The sequence below is a fragment of the Chiloscyllium plagiosum genome, chromosome 3 (genome assembly GCF_004010195.1).
Source record: "Chiloscyllium plagiosum isolate BGI_BamShark_2017 chromosome 3, ASM401019v2, whole genome shotgun sequence".
Taxonomy (NCBI): Eukaryota; Metazoa; Chordata; class Chondrichthyes; order Orectolobiformes; family Hemiscylliidae; genus Chiloscyllium; species Chiloscyllium plagiosum.
In genome coordinates, this window is record NC_057712.1 from 56,661,361 (window position 1) to 56,683,130 (window position 21,770).

At 38.7% G+C, this 21,770-nt stretch overlaps 1 protein-coding gene across 1 annotated transcript in view; it reads left to right on the plus strand.

The window, feature by feature from the left end:
• Nucleotides 1-21,770, plus strand: part of xkr6a (XK, Kell blood group complex subunit-related family, member 6a) — a 517,053-nt gene that overhangs the window by 476,463 nt on the left and 18,820 nt on the right. Inside the window, exon 2 of the mRNA XM_043682445.1 lies at nt 417-613. Within this exon, the coding sequence (XP_043538380.1) occupies nt 417-613 (197 nt within the window). The remainder of the gene's footprint in view (nt 1-416; nt 614-21,770) is intronic.

A 21,770-nucleotide genomic window follows, 5' to 3' on the forward strand; every position in this document is an offset into this window, starting at 1 on the left:
TTCGACAACTGAAACCTGATGCATGGTACACACTCTGCTTGTTTGTTCATTAAAGTTGTATTCAAACTCCTACAACTGACATCAGACTTAGAATTTCAGACTGAAACTGCCTCTGGCTTAATTTGGGGAGGGATGTTGAGCATTTATTTAATTGCAGGCTTGAAAATTAAAGCTGGTGGAAAAATGAGTGTCCACAACAATCACTAATGTCAGGAGTTAATTTTTCACATGAAAGATGGATGGCTTACATTTGAAAATCCTCTTTTGTATTTTTCAGTTCAAAGGTAATAACTGAATCATTTTTTGTTTGAAGATTGTTTAAAATCATTGATTTCAGAAGATGCTTCAGTCATTCCAATTTCTGTCATGCTATTCTTGATGTGCGATGTGCTCTAGTTTAAATCTTGCTTTTCCAGGTATATCCGTACAATGTACTTGGGCATTCAGAGCAGAAGGAAGAACGAACACCAGCGCCGATTTTACTGGGCCATGATGTACGAGTATGCAGATGTGAACATGTTGCGCCTTCTGGAGACTTTCCTGGAGAGTGCGCCACAACTGGTGCTACAACTCTGCATAATGATCCAGAAAAACCGGGCAGAAACCTTACCATGTAAGTCTCTATCTTCCATATCTTTGTTTATTTATAACTGCTAAGTGTATGATTTATGAAGTCAACATTCATTTTATGGTGTCCATTTTCAGAGATTAAAAGTACATTATCTATGTTAAAAATATTTGGCATTTGTGTCCTGATCTGCTTTCAAAACACAATGCAATGATATATAGCACATTACAGTATGTAATTATGTGGATTAGGGCATTGAAATAATAACATGACTTTTCAGCGTCAATAACTCAAAGGTTTTGCTAAATATATATTATATATATCTATGTTACTCTTTTGTGACAACAGAATTTAGTTAACACTTTAGATGGAATTGTTCAAAGTTAAGAACTGAGTGCAAAACTGAAAAGCAATTTACATTTTATGCAAATTATTGTGAATTGATATGGGGGAGTCACTGCATCAGATAGTTTTAACTAAAAAAATTAAAGTTGAACTATTCTTTGTTTTTTGCGAAATCCTAGCAAGTAGGATACAATTTTATTGAATACATGGAGAGTTTTATCAAGTGCACCTATATTCACAAGTAAATAGATTGTATAGCTTAAGCTTTAATAATGTCAACAGAATTAACAAAATTGATGAAAATAGTTTACTATACTAAAGGGATTAAATATCCATGAACAAAAATTGAAATGGGAAGTTCGAATCAAAAGAATATCATGAGAATATTTTACATAAAGAGTAAGATAGTTCTAGAATTAGTTTTTATGGGATGCTGTTGAAGCAATTCAGTAGGTTCAGAAGATGTTTCTGGGGAGTGAGGAGACTGTGAATATTGTCAGAGGTTGCTTTGGGATTTTGGCCTTTTTTCATTCTCCTAAATTTTGTTAAGTTCTAAAGTTACCACTTAGGCATCCTGCTGTCAGTCTTTCCTTAGAAACATTCACTCTCAAGTTGATACAAATATCTGCTCTCAATAATTAATTTGAAGCTCTCAAAAGTAGCATGCTGTAAAAGCCTGAAATCTGAAAATTAAGAGAAAGAATAACACTGATTACCTCTGTTGTACCCAAAATGAATCATTACTGGCAAGGTCACAAAATGGTCTTAATCCAAACACACCCCAAAAAGATTGTCTGTATCCCTGGCAGCTTCTTTGCAAAGACATGCTGAAGGGAAAAAAAAAGTAAAAATCCTTCTCTTCTTGAATCGAGACAGTTATATGCACATGGATATCATTGTCAGTGGTATCACTGTAATTGCTGAGATCATTATGCCTCTTCCTCTCAGCTGTTAATTCTTTACCAGTGTTCACCAGACCAGGATCAGAGAATCTCCCACCATTGGAAGTCATGGAATTTGGCCAATCATATTAATAACCTTGATTGAGGCAAAGCCAAAGTTCACTTCTCAGCAACAGTAAGACCAACAAGATGATTAGGGGTTTAGATAAGGTCGACAGTGAGAATCTTTTTCCACGTATGGAGTCAGCTATTACAAGGGGACATAGCTTTAAATTAAGGGGGGGGGTAGGTATAGGACAGATGTTAGGGGTAGGTTCTTTACTCAGCGAGTCGTGAGTTCATGGAATGCCCTGCCAGTAGCAGTGGTGGGCTCTCCCTCTTTATGGGCATTTAAGCGGGCATTGGATAGGTATATGGAGGATAGTGGGCTAGTGTAGGTTAGGTGGGCTTGGATCGGCGCAACATCGAGGGCCGAAGGGCCTGTACTGCGCTGTATTCTTCTATGTTCTATGTTCTATAACATATAAGTTCTCAGCTAAGAGCCTGTGTGGCATAGTTGTAGTGTCCCTTGCTGTGGACTAGAAAGCCTGGATTCATATCCCACATGCTCCAGTGGTGTCTTATAACATGCCTGAACAGGTTAATCAAAAATATCTGAATTCTGGTCTAATTTGTGTTATTACTACAACATTCCATCTTACATCTGAATGCTAAATATTCCTGGCCACAAGGTGTATTATTGGAGAAAAAGTGACATTATTCAGTTAACTATAATATGAGTAGGATATTGGACAGATGTGTAAAATGTTAAACTTAATTGTTCTTAATAAAAATCCCTGGCTATGTTCTTCTTTATATCAATCCATTCCCACCAATAGATATTCATCCATTGGAAACTCAGCTGGTCCTCCCATCAAGTGTTGGTCTAAGCTAGTATCAGTGTCATGATACTGTTACTGAAAGCAGTGGCGTTAAATTAGTCTTAGACATGAGTAAAAGGGAAGCTTATTTTATGTCCTACCTCATTTCCTTTTCCTTCTTCATTAATAGTAACTTAGCACAACATTGAAAGGTGATGACAACTTCATTTATAGGACTTGTTTTCTGATCTTTGACCAACTAGCTATGTCAGTTCATGGGATTCTGGGAGGAAGGTAAATAAAACTGCAAATCTAGATTTAAAAGATTGCCCATTTTTTGTTTATCTTGAACAAATAGGCAGGAACATTTAAATCCCATATAAATAACATAAAGATGATACATTAAACATTATGTGAAAGGTAAAATTATGTAGATTTGAAGACTTACAGGAGAATTTGGAGTGAGAGTTTGACTGGAATATCTGACTTGAACAGATAATGAAAGAAGTAAAGGGCATAGGAACTGTGCAAACTGAAATTTATTGGACAACTATACATGTTGCTGAGAGTTATAGTTTGTTGCAGCACCATTAAGGGTGTCTACAACATTCTGTGTGAGTTGATTGCTGCTACTTTTCCTGGGTAGATTCAGTCAAACAGATGATTCAAAATGTTTGAAACAGATCAATAAGTCAAGCCATATCATCAAATCCAAGCATCACAGGACATATTTACAAGACATGTTTGATGCCTGCATCTGTGTAGGAGCAAATGCAATTTGAATCCTGTCACTTGCTCACACTCTCATGCTTTCTATTCGAGATGCCTCATTAGTTTCTTTTTTCACTCAAAAAGCAAAACTGCCAGATGTGTGGTGGTGGAGAGTACTACCCTACCCAAACAGCAAGTTTTCTGGGGTCAGGCAAATTTAAATCTTTTCAGTGGCTTTACTACCGGGGAATGCACTGCCCTGAGTGAAAGGGATGATGGTTGCTTTTGCAGCATATTCTAACACCTGTGAATCCTAAAAATGGAAGAGATTAACATTCACAACTATAAAATGTTCCTGGATTTGTCTCAGACATGCAGCAATCATTCACTTGACTAGCTTTGTGGATTTTGGGTAATTGTCAGCTTTGCTTCAGTAGAAAGGCTCCAGCTTTTTCATCAAATTGTTGCATGTTCAAGATCTGTTCTGGAACCTTGAGAAATAATCCAGGTTGACATGCTAATGTATGTATATGTGAGTGCTGAGCTGGGACCAGGAAAGCTGGTGCTGCTAATCAGAGGGGACTAGACATGGTCAGCACTGCCCCTTTAACCAACCAAACAAGGTTTTCCCATACATGGGAGAGACAGAAGAAAAGTTCTGAAGGAGATTCATACCGGACTTGAAGCTTTACCTCTGTTGCTGTCTCAACAGATGCTGGAGACAAAAAAAACATAGATGCTGGAATCCAAAGTAGACAAGCAGGAGGCTGGAAGAACACAACAAGCCAGGCAGCATCAGGAGGTGGAGATGTCAATGTTTTGGGTGTAACCCTTCTTCAGGTCTGGGGGTGGCTGTAAGGGGACCTGCAGATAAAAATGCTGCCAGACCTGCCTGAATTTCTCCAGCACATTGTTTTTATTTCCAATTTCCAGCATCAATAGTGTTTTACCTGTAAGAAACAGTTACTTCAATCAGAGAATCTGTCTCTCATATGTCTCTCCAATAGCAGGCTGTTTCTCTCCTTTACTTACTCCGGATAGGTTCAGTTGTGGGGATTATTGAGTCGGAATCCAGGCCTTCCCCCACCCCCACCCTGCCCAAAGAATGCCTAGGATTTTTTATGCATTTTTTTTTAATTGAAGCAGATAGTATTCAAATTAGTGTTCAAAAGAAACATTAGATACATACTTGGAGAAAAACTAAAGGAAGAATTGTTGAGGGCTAGGGGTGGAATGCTATAAGTGGTATAACTGACTGTGTTACTCTTCAAAAGAACTGGCATGGACTCAATGAATTATATGACCTCCTTTTGTGTTGCACTGTTACATTTTATTGAACTCTAAACATATTCTGAAGGCACTTGGTGGGAGCGGTAAGAGCCTTGGAAACAAGAGAACAGAAGGACCCATGATTTCTTGCTCTCGACCTGTTGTAACAGGTATTGTCTTTGAATAAGACATAAAACCAAAGCTCCCTTTTACTTCCCCATAGATGTAAAAGATCCCATTGAATTATTTGAAAAGAACAGGATCTCCTCCTGGTGTCTTGGTTAAAATTTATCCTTCAATCAATCAATTCATAAAACAGATTTATTTCATGAGATGACTGGTACATCACAAAAGAAGGTGATTCAGGTCTTCTTGTCCTTTATGGCTCCCTGCAAGAGCAACTCCACGTAACTACCTTCTCTGAGTCCCACAAACACTTTCTCTTGCAAGTCACTAGCTGCATAAGAATAACCATGTGACTCTTGATTCTTTTGTCAATCATCATAAATCAATGTTGTCTGGTTCTCTGTCTTTATGCCAGTGGGAACAGTTTCTCTTGAGCTTGGACTGCTCTATTACAGTGGCTCAGCCTTTTCTCTAAAGAAAATAACTCAGCCTTGCCAATCAGATAACTGGACACACCTTGTAAATCTTTTCTGTGCCCTCTCTCAAACAATAAGATCCTTTCCAAAATCTGGAATCTGTACTGCTCCAGTTGAGGCCAAACAAGCACTTTCTAAATTCTCATGATAATATTATAATCTATACCATCATTTTATGAAACTGAGGATCCAGTATGTCTTTTAAAACCTTTTTAATTTGGCCTGTCAACTTTAAGATTTGCACATAAAATCCCTCAAGATTCAGCACACTTTTTAGAATTTTACCTTATTATTTCTCCATTTATTCTTCCTATAAAATATATGACTGTGCATATTCATTATTAAATTTTATATATCATGTACCCTCTCATTCCGCCAGCTTGTCTTTGTACTTTTGAAGTTTATGACTATACTCCTCAGTTTGCAGTAATTCAAAATTTTGTATCATCTGCAAATTTTGAAACTGTAGCAAGTATACCCAAGGGTATGTCATTAATATACACCATATCAAGTAAAACAATGCTGCCAGACCTACTTCCTAACCCTTTCTTCTAGTCTGAGAAACAACTGTTCATTACACTATTTTTCATGGCCTTCAGCTAATTTCATGTCCATGCTATCACTGTCACTGTTATTGGGACCTTTAACTTTAATGACATGTCTATGATCGTGTTTTTAGATGCCCAAGTGCATCATAACAATCATATCATACTTATTAACCCTATAAATTCATGACCTTAGTCAAACATTATTTGCTTTTATTACATATGTGCTGGCTTCCATTTATTAACCCACATTTGTTAAATTATTGTGTATTTTATCCTGATTATCATCTCTATTATCTTTCCCACCACCAGTGTTAAACTGATTTACTTGTACTACTGGGCTTATCTTTTGAACAGGGGTGTAACATATGCAATTCTCCAATCCTCTGGCACTACTTCATTGCTGAAGGAGAATTGGATGATAATGGACAATATCTCGTCAATGATCACCCTTATCTCTTGAATGTCTGTGGATACAGCTCCCCAGTGCTTGTGGCTTGTCAACTTTAAGTACAAGAAACTTTTCCAGTGTCTCTTCTTAGTAAATGTTTAGCGTATCCAGTGGCTTAATATCTACTCCTTCACTATGACTTTGGCAACATTGTCTTCTTTGTTAAAGCCTGTTAGAAAGTATTCATTTAATACTTCAGACATACCCTCTGCTTCAATACTGAAATCCCCTTTATGATCCTGATTTGGCTTCATCCCTCCTCTTGCCACTTTGATCTCACTACATCATCATTACTGATCTGCAATACTTCGAGCATCACTTAGAATCACACCGATATACTGCACGGAAACAGATCCTTCAGTCCAATTTGTCCATGCTGACCAGATATCCCAACCCAATCTAGTCCCAACTGCCAGCACCCGGCCCATATCCCTCCAAACCCTTCCTATTCATATACCCATCAAGATACCTTTTAAATGTTGCAATTGTACTAGCCTCCACCACTTCCTCTGGCAGCTCATTCCATACACGTACCACCCTCTGTGAGAAAACGTTGCTCCTTAGGTCTCTTTTTTATATCGTTCCCCTCTCACCCTAAACCTATGCCCTCTAGTTCTGGACTCACCCACTACAGGGAAAAGACTTTGTCTATTTATTCTATCCATGTCCCTCATAATTTTTTAAACCTCTATAAGGTCACTCCTCAGCCTCTGACATTTCATGAAAAACAGCCCCAGCCTGTTCAACCTCTCCCTATTGCTCAAATCCTCCAACCCTGGCAACATTCTTGTAAATCTTTTCTGAACCCTTTTAAGTTTCACAACATCCTTCCGATACGAAGGAGACGAGAATTGCATGCAATATTCCAAAAGTGGCCTAACCAATGTCCTGTACAGCTGCAACATGACCTCCCAACTCCTGTACTCAAAACTCTGAACAATAAAGGAAAGCATACCAAATGCCTTCTTTACTATCCTATCTACCTGCGACTCTACTTTCAAGGAGCTATGAATCTGCACTCCAAGGTCCCTAGGACCTTACCATTAAATGTATAAGTCCTGCTAAGATTTGCTTTCCCAAAATGCAGCACCTCACATTTATCTGAATTAAATTCCATCTGCCACTCCTCAGCCATTTGGCCCATCCAGTTTTAATCTGAGGTAACCTTCTTCGCTGTCCACTACACCTCCAATTTTGGTGTCATCTGCAAACTTACTAACTATACCTCTTATGTTCACATCCAAATCATTGATAGTGGGAAAAGTCAGTACATAAAACGGGATATGAATTTAATATTATGAGTGCAATTTTAAAACCACCCCTCAATAGTTTTGGAAGTGTTGGATTCAGAAATATAATCCTAAAAATTAAGGTTGCCTCAACAAACCACTGACCACCTTGGACAAAGCTCTCATTGAATGGAGGAGGTCTGTTTGAAATATAAAATCACAGGTTTTTGATCTCAGCAGTACAAGGAACTAATTTTACCTTTCACTTGGGGGAAGTCCATGCTTTCAACTGCCTGGCAGCAGCAACAAGCGAACATAACAGAAGAGGTCCAAGCGAATGTCAAAACATCTCTGTCTTAGATGTCTTTGTGAACAGGAGTACTCCACTGAGCTACATAAGAAGGCTTTGGTCTTCCCCAGCCCTGACATTCTTCAATTGAGAGGAAATCTTGGGTTACCTTCCTTGTATGAACGCAGGAAATTACCTCCACTGTCTGAGTATGTGAGACCATATTTTTGAAGCTGAAAGGAGCCCAAGCAGTCTTTTTCTAAATATATATTATTAAGTCAGAATACAGTTACAAGAACTATTTGTTTAACCTTGGGTCTTGCCACATTTACTGAGGAATTAGGCAGTATAAGGTAGACTTTGATGGATGTGCTCTGTTTATGGAAAACACTTAAGGAATTAATTAATTCAGTTGAATTTGTGGTTTGTGTAATTATGAATTTCTGTCTTTGAAAGCTATTATGTTTATTTCTATTGCACACACAGAAAATGGACTTCAAACTCGAGAGGTTGATGCACCATAGGCCACTTGGAAACAAATATGATATCCATAGTTTTACCCTTAAGTTGCTTACAATTTATATTTTTTTCAGGAAATTGTGTTGCTAAAATATTACCTGACACCACATGCTTCATTTCTCAAAAGGGTACTTGATATGATATGACAACAAGCACTCTAGCAACTTTTATGTGTTGCATTATTAGAAATGGGCGGCACGGTGGCACAGTGGTTAGCACTGTTGCCTCACAGCGCCAGAGACCCGTTTTCAATTCCAGCCTCAGGCGACTGACTGTGTGGAGTTTGCATGTTCTCCCCGTGTCTGCGTGGGTTTCCTCCGGGTGCTCCGGTTTCCTCCCACAGTCCAAAGATGTGCAGGTCAGGTGAATTGGCCACGCTAAATTGCCCGTAGTGTTAGGTAAGGGGTAAATGTAGGGGTATGGGTGGGTTGTGCTTCGGCGGGTCGGTGTGGACTTGTTGGGCCGAAGGGCCTGTTTCCACACTGTTTCCAATCTAATCTAATCTAATCTAAAATAATCTAAATATGACTTCTTGATTGCTATCTTGTTAAATTGTGTAGTTCACTTTCACGTTGATGTCCAATGAATGAATGTCCTTTATTTATACTGAAATAAATTCTTCCTTCCACTGGATGTAGGTTTGCTTGCTTAGCTGAAAGGCTAATTTTCAGACGTTTTGTCATCATACTAGGTAACATCTTCACTGAGCCTCCAGACGAAGCACTGCTGATGTTTCCTGCTTTCTACTTATATGCTTGGGTTTATTTGGATCCGTGATGTCATTTCCTGTGGTGATGTAATTTCCTGTTCTTTTTCTCAGGGAGTGGTAAATGGGGTCCATGTCAATGTGTTTGTTGATAGAGTTCTGGTTGGAATGCCATGCTTCTAGGAATTCTCTTGCATGTCTCTGTTTGACTTGTCCTAGGATGGATGTGTTGTCCCAGTCGAAGTGGTGTCCTTCGTTATCTGTATGTAAGGATACTAGTGAGACAGGGACATGTCGTTTTGTGGCTAGTTGGTGTTCATGTATCCTGGTGGCTAGTTTTCTGCCTGTTTGTCCAATATAGTGTTTCTTGCATGGTATTTTGTATCTTGCACAGGATCTCTGATATCAGGGTTCTTAGCAGAGACAATAATGCAGAGACTCGAACAAACAGCTCTGCCAACCATCCAACCCAAACTTTGGGTCTGCTATGTGGATGACACCTTTGTCATCGCCAAACAAAACAAATTTGAGGAAACCTTCATGACCATCAATTATACCCTTACTGGCATAAAATTCACTAAAGAGGAGAAAAACATCAACAAACTGCCATTCCTAAATGTCACAGTACAGCGAACAATCAATGGGGAACTTCAAACCAGCATCTACAGGAAAACTCCACATACAGACCAAATATTGAACTACAGAAGCAATCGTCGCAACATCCACAAATGAAGCTGCATCAGAACATTATTTCAATGAGCCAACACACACTGCAGCACAGAGGAACTACGCAGAGCAGAGGAAAATCAACTATATAGTGTATTCAAAAAGAATGGGTACCCAATGAACAGTCTATTGATTTCTCAGCAACAAGCCCAAGCAAGCAGACAAAACGTGTCCAGAAGCCCTCGCCACTCTACCCTACATCAAAGATATCTCAAAAATGACTGCCAGACTACTCAGACCCCTTGGCATCATGGTAGCCCATAAACCCACCAACACACTAAAACAGCAGCTAGTGAACTTGAAAGACCCTATACAGATAACAAGCAAAACTAATGTCATTTACAAAATATTGTGCAGGAACTGTAATAAACACTCTTTTGGACAAGCAGGCATAAAACTAGCCACCAGGATACATGAACATCAACTAGCCACAAAACGACATGGCCCTCTCTCACTAGTATCCTTACATGCAGATAACAAAGGACACCACTTCAACTGGGAAAACACATCTATCCTAGGACAAGCCAAACAGAACACGAGAACTCCTAGAAGCATGGCATTCCAACGTGAACTCTATCAACAAACACATTGACTTGGATCCCATTTACCACCCCCTGAGAAAATGAACAAGAAATGACATCACTGTAGGAAATTACATCATCACAGGAAATGGCATCAGCAACCCAAAGAAAACCAAACATATAAATAGAAAGCAGGAAACGTCAGCAGATGTTACCTATTATGGTGAAGAAACGTCTGAAAAATGAACCTTCTATCTCAGTGAGCAAGCCAACATCCAGAACCACAATCTGAGTTACAAATCTTCTCAAAACTCACTCTTCCTTCCATGATGAATGCATTTCAATCTCCACATTAAGGTTTTGATCCTCCTCCACCTTTATTTTCATTCTAGGTTGGCGTATTTAGTGCTTTGTTATTATTAACCTGATGCCTCTGTTCCTGCCATTTAAAAATAGATAAGAATGCAAGATCTTGTAGCTGGTGTGGGCTGTGGAAGCTTAAATATTTGTTGTGAGGTACAAAACTCTTACAGCCCATATCATTTATTAAATCTTGTTTGGGAGATGGTTTTGATGTTTGTGTGTGCTGATTGAAATACATTAAAATTACTTTTCATAAGTTCATGATTAAATTAATCCAATGTTAATTACTCCTTCAGAAGTAGCCCCCTTTACTCTTTGGATTGGATTATCCTTTGCCAATCCTGGATAAAATTATGTAATCTGATGGGTCAAATTAAAATGTATCTCAGATCTAAGAGATTTTCATTTCTCTTCTCAAATACTTCCTCTGAAAATCTCAGCAATGTTGAAATTTAGTTCTTTCTAGCAGAAGTCTAATATAAAACTTATTTTGACAAAATACATCCTGTCAACAGTTAATCTGTTCCACAACAAAGAAAACAAAGCTCTTTTCCCTACCATAGGTTTGTTAAGATTAAATACAGCACAAATCAAATCACTTATATGGAAGTATCTCTTTGCTACATCACCAAACAAGTTACATATGACATACAATGATTTACATGTGAAGTAACTAAAGATAGTAGATATAAATATATCTATAAATTAAATCCTGACTGCCACAATATTTATTTTAACTAGTTTTATATTCATTTGCACAGTGATTGTTTATGTCTAATATTATAGGCATAATTAATTTTGTAAGAGATATGTACAGAACAGAGAAGTGATATGCAGTGGTTCTGGTTACTTCAGCATTAATTTTCCTGATCCACAAGTTGGCATGTTGAAAATATTGGGGGATAATGGAATTCTTCATGCTACAGTGTTACAAAGCAAGCAAACTATACTTAAAGTATCGCACCTGTCTCAAAATTTCATGTAACTTCTGCAATAATTTAGCTTGGTGAAAGTTGCCTTAGCCATTTGATAACATTTTATTAAAAATTTAAATCTATGGCACATTTTATTTTATGCATATTCCCTTTTGAATGTATACTGTGGAGTATCTAGTTTTATTGTAAAATCTTTAAACTACTAATCTTGCCAGAGAAATTAGATTATTAAATTGTGCCAATGCTAATTTTTAGAGAAACGTTTTTGAACATATTATCTGTACAATATATATGGTATGTCACATAATGCTATTTTATGGACATAAAAATATACTGTGCAAGTGGTTCTGTGGTTAGCACTGCTGTCTCAAGCATCAGGTACCCAGGTTCAATTGCACCATCTGTATGGAGTTGCACATTCTCCCTATGCCTGCATGGGTTTCCTCTGGGTGCTCTGGTTTCCTCCCACAATAAAGATGTACGGGTTAGATGGATTGGCCATACCAAATTGCCCATAGTGTGCAAGTTAGGTGGATTACGCATAGGAAATACAGAGTTATAGAGTAAAGGGTTGGATCTGGGTGGGTTGCTCTTCAGACGGTCAGTGTGGACTGTATGGGCTGAATGGCCTGCTTCCACACTGTAGGGATTCCATGTAGATTTTTAACAGATATTCAAACTTTCAACATGCCAAAGATAATTCAGCTCCAACAAATTTCACATGCATTATTTCAGGCCAATTCTAACAATGATATTTGGTTATAGTGGGAATATTATTCACTTGGTTGCCTTTCTTAAGAAATATGCTGAAAATTATTAACATACTGACACGTTATCTTCAGAATGGCTTAGTCCAGCCAGATGGAGCACTCTCTGGGTATGATATGGAATACATTCTACTACTAATAGAGCAGTTCTTTGTTTAGAGACAGGTTTACCTTCACAGAAAGTAGCTGTAGATATTCTGACAATTTCAGCTTTTTCTACATAGTAACAGAGAACTGTCCTCATATCCACATGATTTCAAACTGCATACCATTTCAGACGTATGTCGAGAAGGGAAGATGGAATGGTGATTTCATGCATCACTTGGAATTCAGATAGAACTCTGGGCCCAAATGTTTGAATGTGGACTAAGCACTGCTCTGTCCTCATAACAGGTGAGGTAGGGATATTCAGTGACTAAGTCAGAAAGCTCACTACCCTTGCAGCAGACACAATAGCAGTTTTCCATGAAAGGAACTTTGCCACATGAAGCATGTTACAATTTTGGAATTTAAGTACTTTCCTGGTTCTCAATCATGGTTCCTATTGTTCCTCTACGATGAACTTTACCCTTTCTTCTTTGGATTCAGTTATGTCCTCAAGGTACCCGAGGGGCTAACAAATTACATACTTATCCCTATTCATTGAACTCTGATTGGATTTCCTCTAAAATGATGCATTTCGTGGGATTGGACAAGGATTTAAGTAACTGTAGCCCCTGAATTGTATCAATTAACAATGTGTAAAACAAAGCAAACTGAGTAATAAAAGAATACTATAGCAGAAAATGAATGTCCAGAATTTGTTAGACATTGTTGGAAAGAAAGTTTTCAGAGAAAATCATAAACCTAACCAATTTGTGGTTTTGGGTAAAAGAGCCAGAATATCTGACTAATATTAGTGCTGTTTAAGAGTGCTTGCTTTGTGTAAATTGGCTGACTCATTTTCTAACAATGACAATACTTCAAAAGTACTTTATTAGCTGTGAAGTGATTTGGAGTGTCCTGGGGTTCTGATAGAACTGTATATAATACATTCCTTTCCAATCTAGTTAAAAAAATCTCAGTACTTATACAAAAAAAATGACATTGTGGATTCCTTTTGTATTGCAGCAAACATTTTTAGTACTGTAGTTCATTATCCGTTAACGCGCACACACAGATATGTCTATGGGTGAATTTGCATTTGCAGATTTGTATTTGCAAATGCATTCTATTTTGTTCAAAAAGCGCACAATCTGTAGGCAGTCAGTCCATGTGACATTTTATAAATTCCTACTTTAGAAATAAAACCAGTCTGACTCGAGGTTGGAATACAGACAGACTCTAACCTTACACTTTTAATGCATTGTCTGAGCTGAGATGTCGCCTTTTTTTAATGTGCTGATAGAATCTTAAGTTATCTCAGGACTGTGACTTGAAAGAAATTCTGGGATTTACATATTAATCAATCGAACCCTGCACTCCCATTCTAAATGTTTAAAAACTTAGATTTGTCTAATACATCACATCTGACACTTGTATCTTTTACTATAAATTCTGAGTCCTATGTACCCTATCCCACTAGCTACCTGATAAGGGAGCAGTGCTCCCAAAGCTATACTTTCAAATAAACCTGTTAGACTATAACCTGGTATCTCATGTAATTTTTAACTTTGTCCACCACAGTCCAACACCAGTACCTCCACATCGTTATCTGTTCAGATTACCAGCCTTGAAGGAATGTTATATCATCTTTTAGACTTTTATTGGACTTTGTTTTGGGACATGAGCATTAATGCAAACCCAGCATTTAGTGCATATCCTAGTTGCCTGTTGGGTGAGTTTGTTTCAATTGAATGGCTAGCTTAGCTATTTCAAAAGACAACTATATAATCATGAATATGCAGTCACATATAGACTGAACATTTCCTCTCTGAAGGACGTTAGTTCTTTATGACAATCTTATTAATAATGGCAGTAGTATTTTATTCCACATTTAGTCTTATGAGAAAAGGCTGAGGGACTTGAGACTGTTTTCATTAAAGAGAAGGTTGGAAGGTGACTTAGTTGAGACATATAAGATAATCAGAGGGCTAGATAGGGTGGACAGTGAGAGCCTTTTTCCTCAGATGGTGATGGCTAGCATGAGGGGACATAGTTTTAAATTGAGGGGTGATAGATATAGGACAGGTGTCAGAGGTAGTTTCTTTACTCAGAGAGCAGTAGGGGCATGGAACGCCCTGCCTGCAACAGTAGTGGACTTGACAACTTTAAAAGCATTTAAATGGACATTGGTAAACATATGGATTAAAATGGAATAGTGTAGTGTTTCAGATGGGGTTCAGATTGGTTTCACAGCTCAGCGAAACATTGAGGGCTGAAGGGCCTGTACTGCACTGTAATGTTCTACGTTCTATGCCATCTGGTCATTGAGTTCTCCATCAATGTCAAAAGTATCTTCCTGTCTACTTTCTCAGTGCCCCTCATCATTCTATAAATCAGAATGATGTCCTCTCTCAATCTCCTCTGCTCCAAGGAAAACAAACCCAGTCTGTCAAGTTCTGAAGAAGGGTCACTGGATCTGAAATGTTAACTCTACTTTCTTTCCACAGATGCTGCCAAACCTACTGAGTTTTCCAAAAATTTCTGTCTTTGATCCAATCTCTATGATTCTCTTCATGATTGAAATTCTCCAGCCCAGGCAATATCCTGGTAAATCTCCTCTGCACCTTCTTCAGTGCTATCACATTCCTCCGATAATGTGGATTCTCCAGAAATGCACACAATATTCATAGCTGTGGCCTAACATTTTATACAGTTTCAGCATAATATTCTTGATCATAAAATTCATGCCTTGACTAATAAAGGCAAGTATATCATATACCTTCCTTACCACTCAATCGACTTGTCCAAATACGTTAAGGGATTAGTATAGATGTCTACCACTGAAGGTGACAATGTTTAGCTGTTCGTATAATTGATTTGTTCTGGTCTTATGGGATAACATACCAACCAAGGAGAGAGAGCCAGTGGGCAGCATGCCTTTGACTTGGTGAATGGGACTGACTTCTGGTTCACAGCTTAATCTCTTTAAATCCAAATTCCAATCCTAATGACTTGATTTACCATAATCCCTTCTGTACAATGCCCATTGGTTGGCCACTGCTTGATTAAATGTAATCTAACTGCAGAGGACAGAAGCGAGTGGGCTCTGCATTTATCTTCCCATTGAACTTGCCCCACAGTTGAGCATAAAATTCATTCCTTTGTCTCCAGATTATTAGCATTAGTGAGCAATAATTGGCCAGTTATAGGCCTAAGGTTGAGCAGCTCAATAGGCACCTTACCCACTGCCCTGTACTATTGGGATCAGGCCAGGTTGGGCTGCAAGACCATTAGTTAAGCACACACATACACACACACGCACGCACGCACACACACACATATTTTGTATGCCCCTACACAAATATGGTTGCTGATCCATCCTAAAAAGTTTGAAGTAGCATTGTTGCACTGAGTGAATGCACAATTCGATAATATTGGATACTAAACTACTGGGGGATGTGGAACAAAGGCAGAATCAGTAGAGTTGGGTCACAGATCAACCATGATCTTATTGAATGGCTGAACAGGTTCAATAAGTTAAATTGTCTTCTCCTGTCTCTACAGGCGAACAGAGAAAATGCTAAAAGTTCAATTTATCTTTTATTATAACATGGGAGAGGTACCTCCTACTGAGGTTAAATTTTCAGACACTATCCTTGGATTTGCAACAGATGGCTGACCTTTGAAGGAATAAAAACACCATTCTTTTACTGTGAGTTCAGGTTTCTGCTAGATCCAATTGAGCTGTGCAAATGTTAAAACTGGAAGAATAAATTAGAATTTAGTCTTTAAAGAAGATATGAAATCAATTCTGAACTTTAATCCTGATATTTACTAGCTTCTGAGATATAAGATTATTATCATGCATGAGTAATTTCAGTTGTAGAGTTTTAATAAATGGAATAAGGGTGCCTTTGACAAGCACATGACCTCCAGTAGACTCTTCTATCATGATATGAAATAGTTACAAAGGTTTCAGTTTTTTATCTGGACATCCAGTTTCTCTTCTTACTCTGGAAGGGAGGTTAGTACTGGAAAGAACTTGGAACCTGGTTTCATTGAAGGCATTTTTCCTAGAGACTTCTCTTCATGAATTCATGATTTTTTGTTAAAAAATAGACAACTCAGCTAAAAGTACCCATTGTCTAAAATATGTTATATTTTAACATGAGTAAAGAGACATATCTTAAATGCACAAGGTTTGTTATTGACACAACAAACTGATTTTCAAAAGAACTATGGAAGTTACATGAAATGACAGCCGTCTATGAAATCTGCCAACCAGCATGTAGAGAGATGTTTTAGACATATGATTTCTTGTAGGTCTGTTGAGCATATTATCTAAATAATATACAAAACGTTGTCCATCTTGTTCTGAGTGCTTTGCAGATTCAGCATTTAAAAAACTGTAAAAAATTGAAATAGATCATAATGTTGGGCCACCTATTTGGTAAGATCCATGAAATAGAAATGAAACTTTTACTAGCGTGCCAGTTTATACTTGGGTTGGGTATCAACGATGAAAACAATGAAAAATATGCAAACTTGGAAGTAAGACACATACTATACTCGCATTGAAAGCACATAGCTGATCAAGGAACCATGAGAACATCTTGTGCATTTGTATAATTTGCTAACTTACTGGTATGAAACTGTTGACAAGTGTCTTTTTACACCTGCACATCTGAAATGACATAGAATGTGAGGGTATTGTGACTAACATAGTACTTTGAGCAAATGGCTAAGTTAACCTTTTGGATTGATAACTGAACCCTGATTGATGATGCAAATCTTAATGATTAAAGGATTTTGAAACAATAAATGCAGCCTTGTTTAAACCTGTATAGAGCGTGTCTCAGACCTTTATCTTACAACAACCTGGATTTTACAGTTGTTAAGACTGTATTAACTGACAGAGTTTGCTGTCATTGCTGATATGAAACTGACAGCAACATCTGCAGCGAGCAGTTAAATGTGGAAAACTAGAAGGTGCAGTTAGTGTTTCCACACTTTCCCATGCTATTGCTCCACAAGTAATGTCTAAAGATTCAAGATATTGCAGATCTAAAATGAGATTTGAACACATGACCAGCCCAATGGTGGTAAAACAAAGGTTTTTTATTTCAGTGACATTAGGCATTCACAAACATGAAGATAAATTAAGGATAAATGAGGAACTAGTTACAATATTTACATTAGTTACATTGGGCTGAGGAATTGGGGAAGGGGTAGCAGCCCCAAGCTGTGGTCCACATCGCTACTACTGACATAGGTAGGAAAAGGGATGTGGATTTAAGGCAGAAATTCAGAGAGCTATGGTGGAAGCTTAGAGCTAGAACAAACAGAGTTGTTATCTCTGGTTTGTTGCCTGTGCCATGTGCTGGCAAAGTGAGGAATAGAGAGAGAGAGGAGTTGAACATGTGGCTACAGGGATGGTGCAGGAGGGAGGGGTTTGGATATTTGGATAATTGGGGCTCATTCTGGGCTAGATGGGGCCTCTGCAAACAGCATGGGCTACAGCTGAACCAGAGGGATACCAATATCCTGATGGGGAAATTCGCTAATGCTCTTTGGGAAAGTTTTAACTTTGGGAAGGTTCAGCAAGGGGATGGGGACCTAAATTGTAGTTCTAGTGTTCAGGAGGTTGAGAGTAGTGAGATTTGAAGTGTGTCTACTTCACACTGAAATGAGGTTTCAAGGTTGCAAGAGTTCATCGGCAAGCAGGAAAGGTGATTTGACGTGTGTCTACTTCAACGTGAGGAGCATCCGGAATAAGGTGGGTTAACTTGCAGCATCAGTTTTGACTTGGGACTTTGATGTTGTGGCCATTTCCGAGACATGAATAGAGCAAGATTGGATTGTTGCAGGTTCTGGAATTCAGATGTTTCAGTAAGAACAAAGAAGATGGTAAAAGAGGGGTTGGTGTGGCATTATTAGTCAAGTACAGTATTATGGTGGCAGAAAGGACATTTGAGACTTGTCTACTGAGGTAGTATGGGCTGAATTTAGAAACAGGAAAGGAGAGGGAATTTTCAATAGACCTCCGAATAGTTCCATACATGTAAAGGAAAGGATAGCAAAGTTAATTCTCAATAGGAGCAAGAGTAAAAGGTAGTTGTTATAGGGACTTTAATATTCCAAATATGGACTGGAAATACTATAGTTCAAGTACTTTAGATTGGTCAATTTTTGTCCAAAGTGTGCAGAATAGTTTCCTAACTCAGTATGTAGGCAAGCCAACAAGAGGCAAGGCCACAGTGGATTAGGTACTGGATGTTAGATTTGGAGGTAAATGAGCACTTTGTGAATACAATTTGCTTATGTTAACTGCAGAGATGCAAAGGCATAGGTATATAAAACACAGGACAAGAGTTATTGCTGGGGGAAAGGTAATTATAATGTGATTAGGCAAGATTTAGGATGCATAGGATGGGGAGGGAAACTGCAGGAGATGGGCATAATTGAGATGTGGAGCTTATTCAAGGAACAGCTACTACATGTCCTTCATAAGTATGTACCTACCAGGCAAGGAGGAAGTGGTCAAGCGAGGGAGCCATGGTTTTCTAAAGAAGTTAAATCTCTTGTCAAGAGGAAGAAGAAGGCTGATATTAGGAGGAGATGTGAAGGCTCAGTTAGGGTGCTTGAGAGTTACATGTTAGCCAGGAAAGACTGAAAGAGAGCTAAGAAGAGCCAGGAGGAGATATGAGAAGTCATTGGTGTATAGGATCAAGAAAAACCCTAAAGCTTTCTATAGGTATATCAGGAATAAAAGAATGACTAGAGAAAGATTAGGGGCCAATCAAGGATAGTAGTAGGAAGTTATGCATGGAGTCTGAGGAGGTAAGTGAAGCACAGAGTCAATACTTTTCATCAGTATTCACACTGGAAAAAGACAATGTCGAGGAGAATATTGAGATGCAGGCTACTCGACTAGATGGGATTGAGTTTCACAAAGTGGAGGTGTTAGCAGTTCAGGAAAGTGTGAAAATGGGATTTATCGTAGATTATCTGGGAAGCCAGGAAGGAGATTGCAGAGCCTTTAGCTTTGATCTTTATGTCTTCATTGTCGACAGGATTAGTGCCAGAAGAAGGGGGTAGCAAATGTTATCCCCTTGTTCAAGGAGACATGGTTTGGAAATGCCGGTGTTGGACTAGGGTGTACAACTCACAACCGCCTGAAGGAACGGTGCTCTGAAAGCTAGTGCTTCCTATTAAACCTTTTGGACTATAACCTGGTGTTGTGTGATTTTTAACTTTGTTCAAGAAGGGGAGTAGAAGCAACCCTAGTAATTATAAACCAGTGAGCCTTACTTTGGTTGTGGGTAAAGTGTTGGAAAAGATTCTCAGAAATAGAACTTATAATCATCTCGAGAGGAATAAGTTGATTAGGGATAGTCAACACAGTCTTGTGAAGGGTAGATCGTGCCTCACAGACCTTATTGAGTTCTTTTAGATGATGACCAAACAGGTGGATGAGGGTACAGTAGTTGATGTGGTGTGAATGGATTTCAGTAAGGTGTTTGATAAGGTTCCCCATGGTAGCTTATTGCACAAAATACATAGGCATAGAATTGAGTGTGATTTGGCAGTTTGGATCAGAAATTGGCTAGCTGAAAGAAGACAGAGGGTGGTGGTTGATGGGAAATGTTCATCCTGGAGTTCAGTTACTAGTGTACCGCAAGGATCTGTTTTGTTCCACTGTTGTTTGTCATTTTTATAAATGACCTGGATGATGGTGTAGAAAGATGGGTTAGTAAATTTGCGGATGACACTAAGGTCGGTGGAGTTGTGGATAGTGCTAAAGGATGTTGCAGGTTACGGAGAGACATAGATAAGCTGCAGAGCAGGGCTGAGAGGTAGAAAATGGAGCTTAATGTGAAAAATGAGGTGATTCTTGGGAGTGTGGATGAGCAGAGAGATCTCAGTGTCCATGTACATAGATCCCTGAAAGTTGCCACCCAGGTTGATAGGGTTGTTAAGAAGGAACATGGTGTGTTAGCTTTTATTAGTAGAGGGACTTAGTTTTGGAGCCATCGGTCATGCTGCAGCTGTACAAAACTCTGGTGCGGCAGCACTTGGAGTATTGCATACAGTTCTGGTCACCGCATTATAGAAAGGATGTGGAAGCTTTGGAAAGGCTTCAGAGGAGATTTACTCGGATGTTATCTGGTATGGAGGGAAGGTCTTATGAGGAAAGGCTGAGGGACTTGAGGCTGTTTTCATTAAAGAGAAGAAAGGTTAGAGGTGATTTCATTGAGACATATAAGATAATCAGAAGGTTAGATGGAGTGAACAGTGAGAGCCTCTTTCCTCGGATGGTGATGGCTAGCATGAGGGAACATAGCTTTAAATTGAAAGGTGATATAGGGCAGATGTCAGAAATAGTTTCTTTACTCAGAGTAGAAGGGGGGTGGAATGCACTGCCTGTAACAGTAGTAGACTCACCAGGTTTATGGATGAAAATGGAATAGTGTAGGAGAGAAAGGCTTCAGACTGGCTTCACAGGTTGGCGCAACATCGAGGGCTGAACCTGTAGTGTGCTGTAATATTCTATGTTCTGTGAATTCTTTTGTCTGTTCTGATTGCATGTCCTGAAGAAGGGTTGCAACTGAAATGTTGACTTCTCCACCTCCTGATGCTGTCTGGCTTGCTGTGTTCTTCCAGTCTCCCACTTGCCTGCCTGCACGTCAGCCAACTTACTCAAATGATGCCCTTTTTTTCCAGTGAGAGTCTGTTCTGTTGCCCCAGCCATCCCCTCACTTTTAGCACTTGCTTTTGAATGTCCATTGCACAAGGAAAAAGTGCCTACTGTAGTAGAGCCCACATGCTTCATGAAAAAAATCAAGACACTAAAGGCCCTCCCGTAGAGAGCCCCAGAACTCAAACCATTAGGAAGACAGTCCAAGACAACTATCTTCTATACACCATGCTACCATTCTTTCAAGCCTAAAGTGAACATATTAAAGAAGAATAATGAAACCTTTAGAACATCTGAATTTGAAAAGTCGAAGTATTATGGGAGATTGAGTAGTAATAAATTAATTTTAAAATGAATACATAACATAAGGTGAAAACATTGTTGTAATGTCAGAAATAAAGAAAGTTTTGTCCTGGAAGCTTTGTCCAGGTAAGTGGAAAGTATTCCATCACTCTCCTGACATAAGCCATATGGATGGTGAACAAGCACTGGGGAGTCAGGAAGTTAGTTACTCGCTGCAGGATCCCTAGCCTACTCTTGTTGCTGTTGTGTTTATATGGCTAGTCCATTCAGTTTCTGATCAATGGTAAACCCCAGGAAGTTGATTCTGTTGGAATTCAGTGATGGTAATGCCGATGAATGTCAAGGGGTGATGGTTAGATTCCCTCTTGTTGGAGATG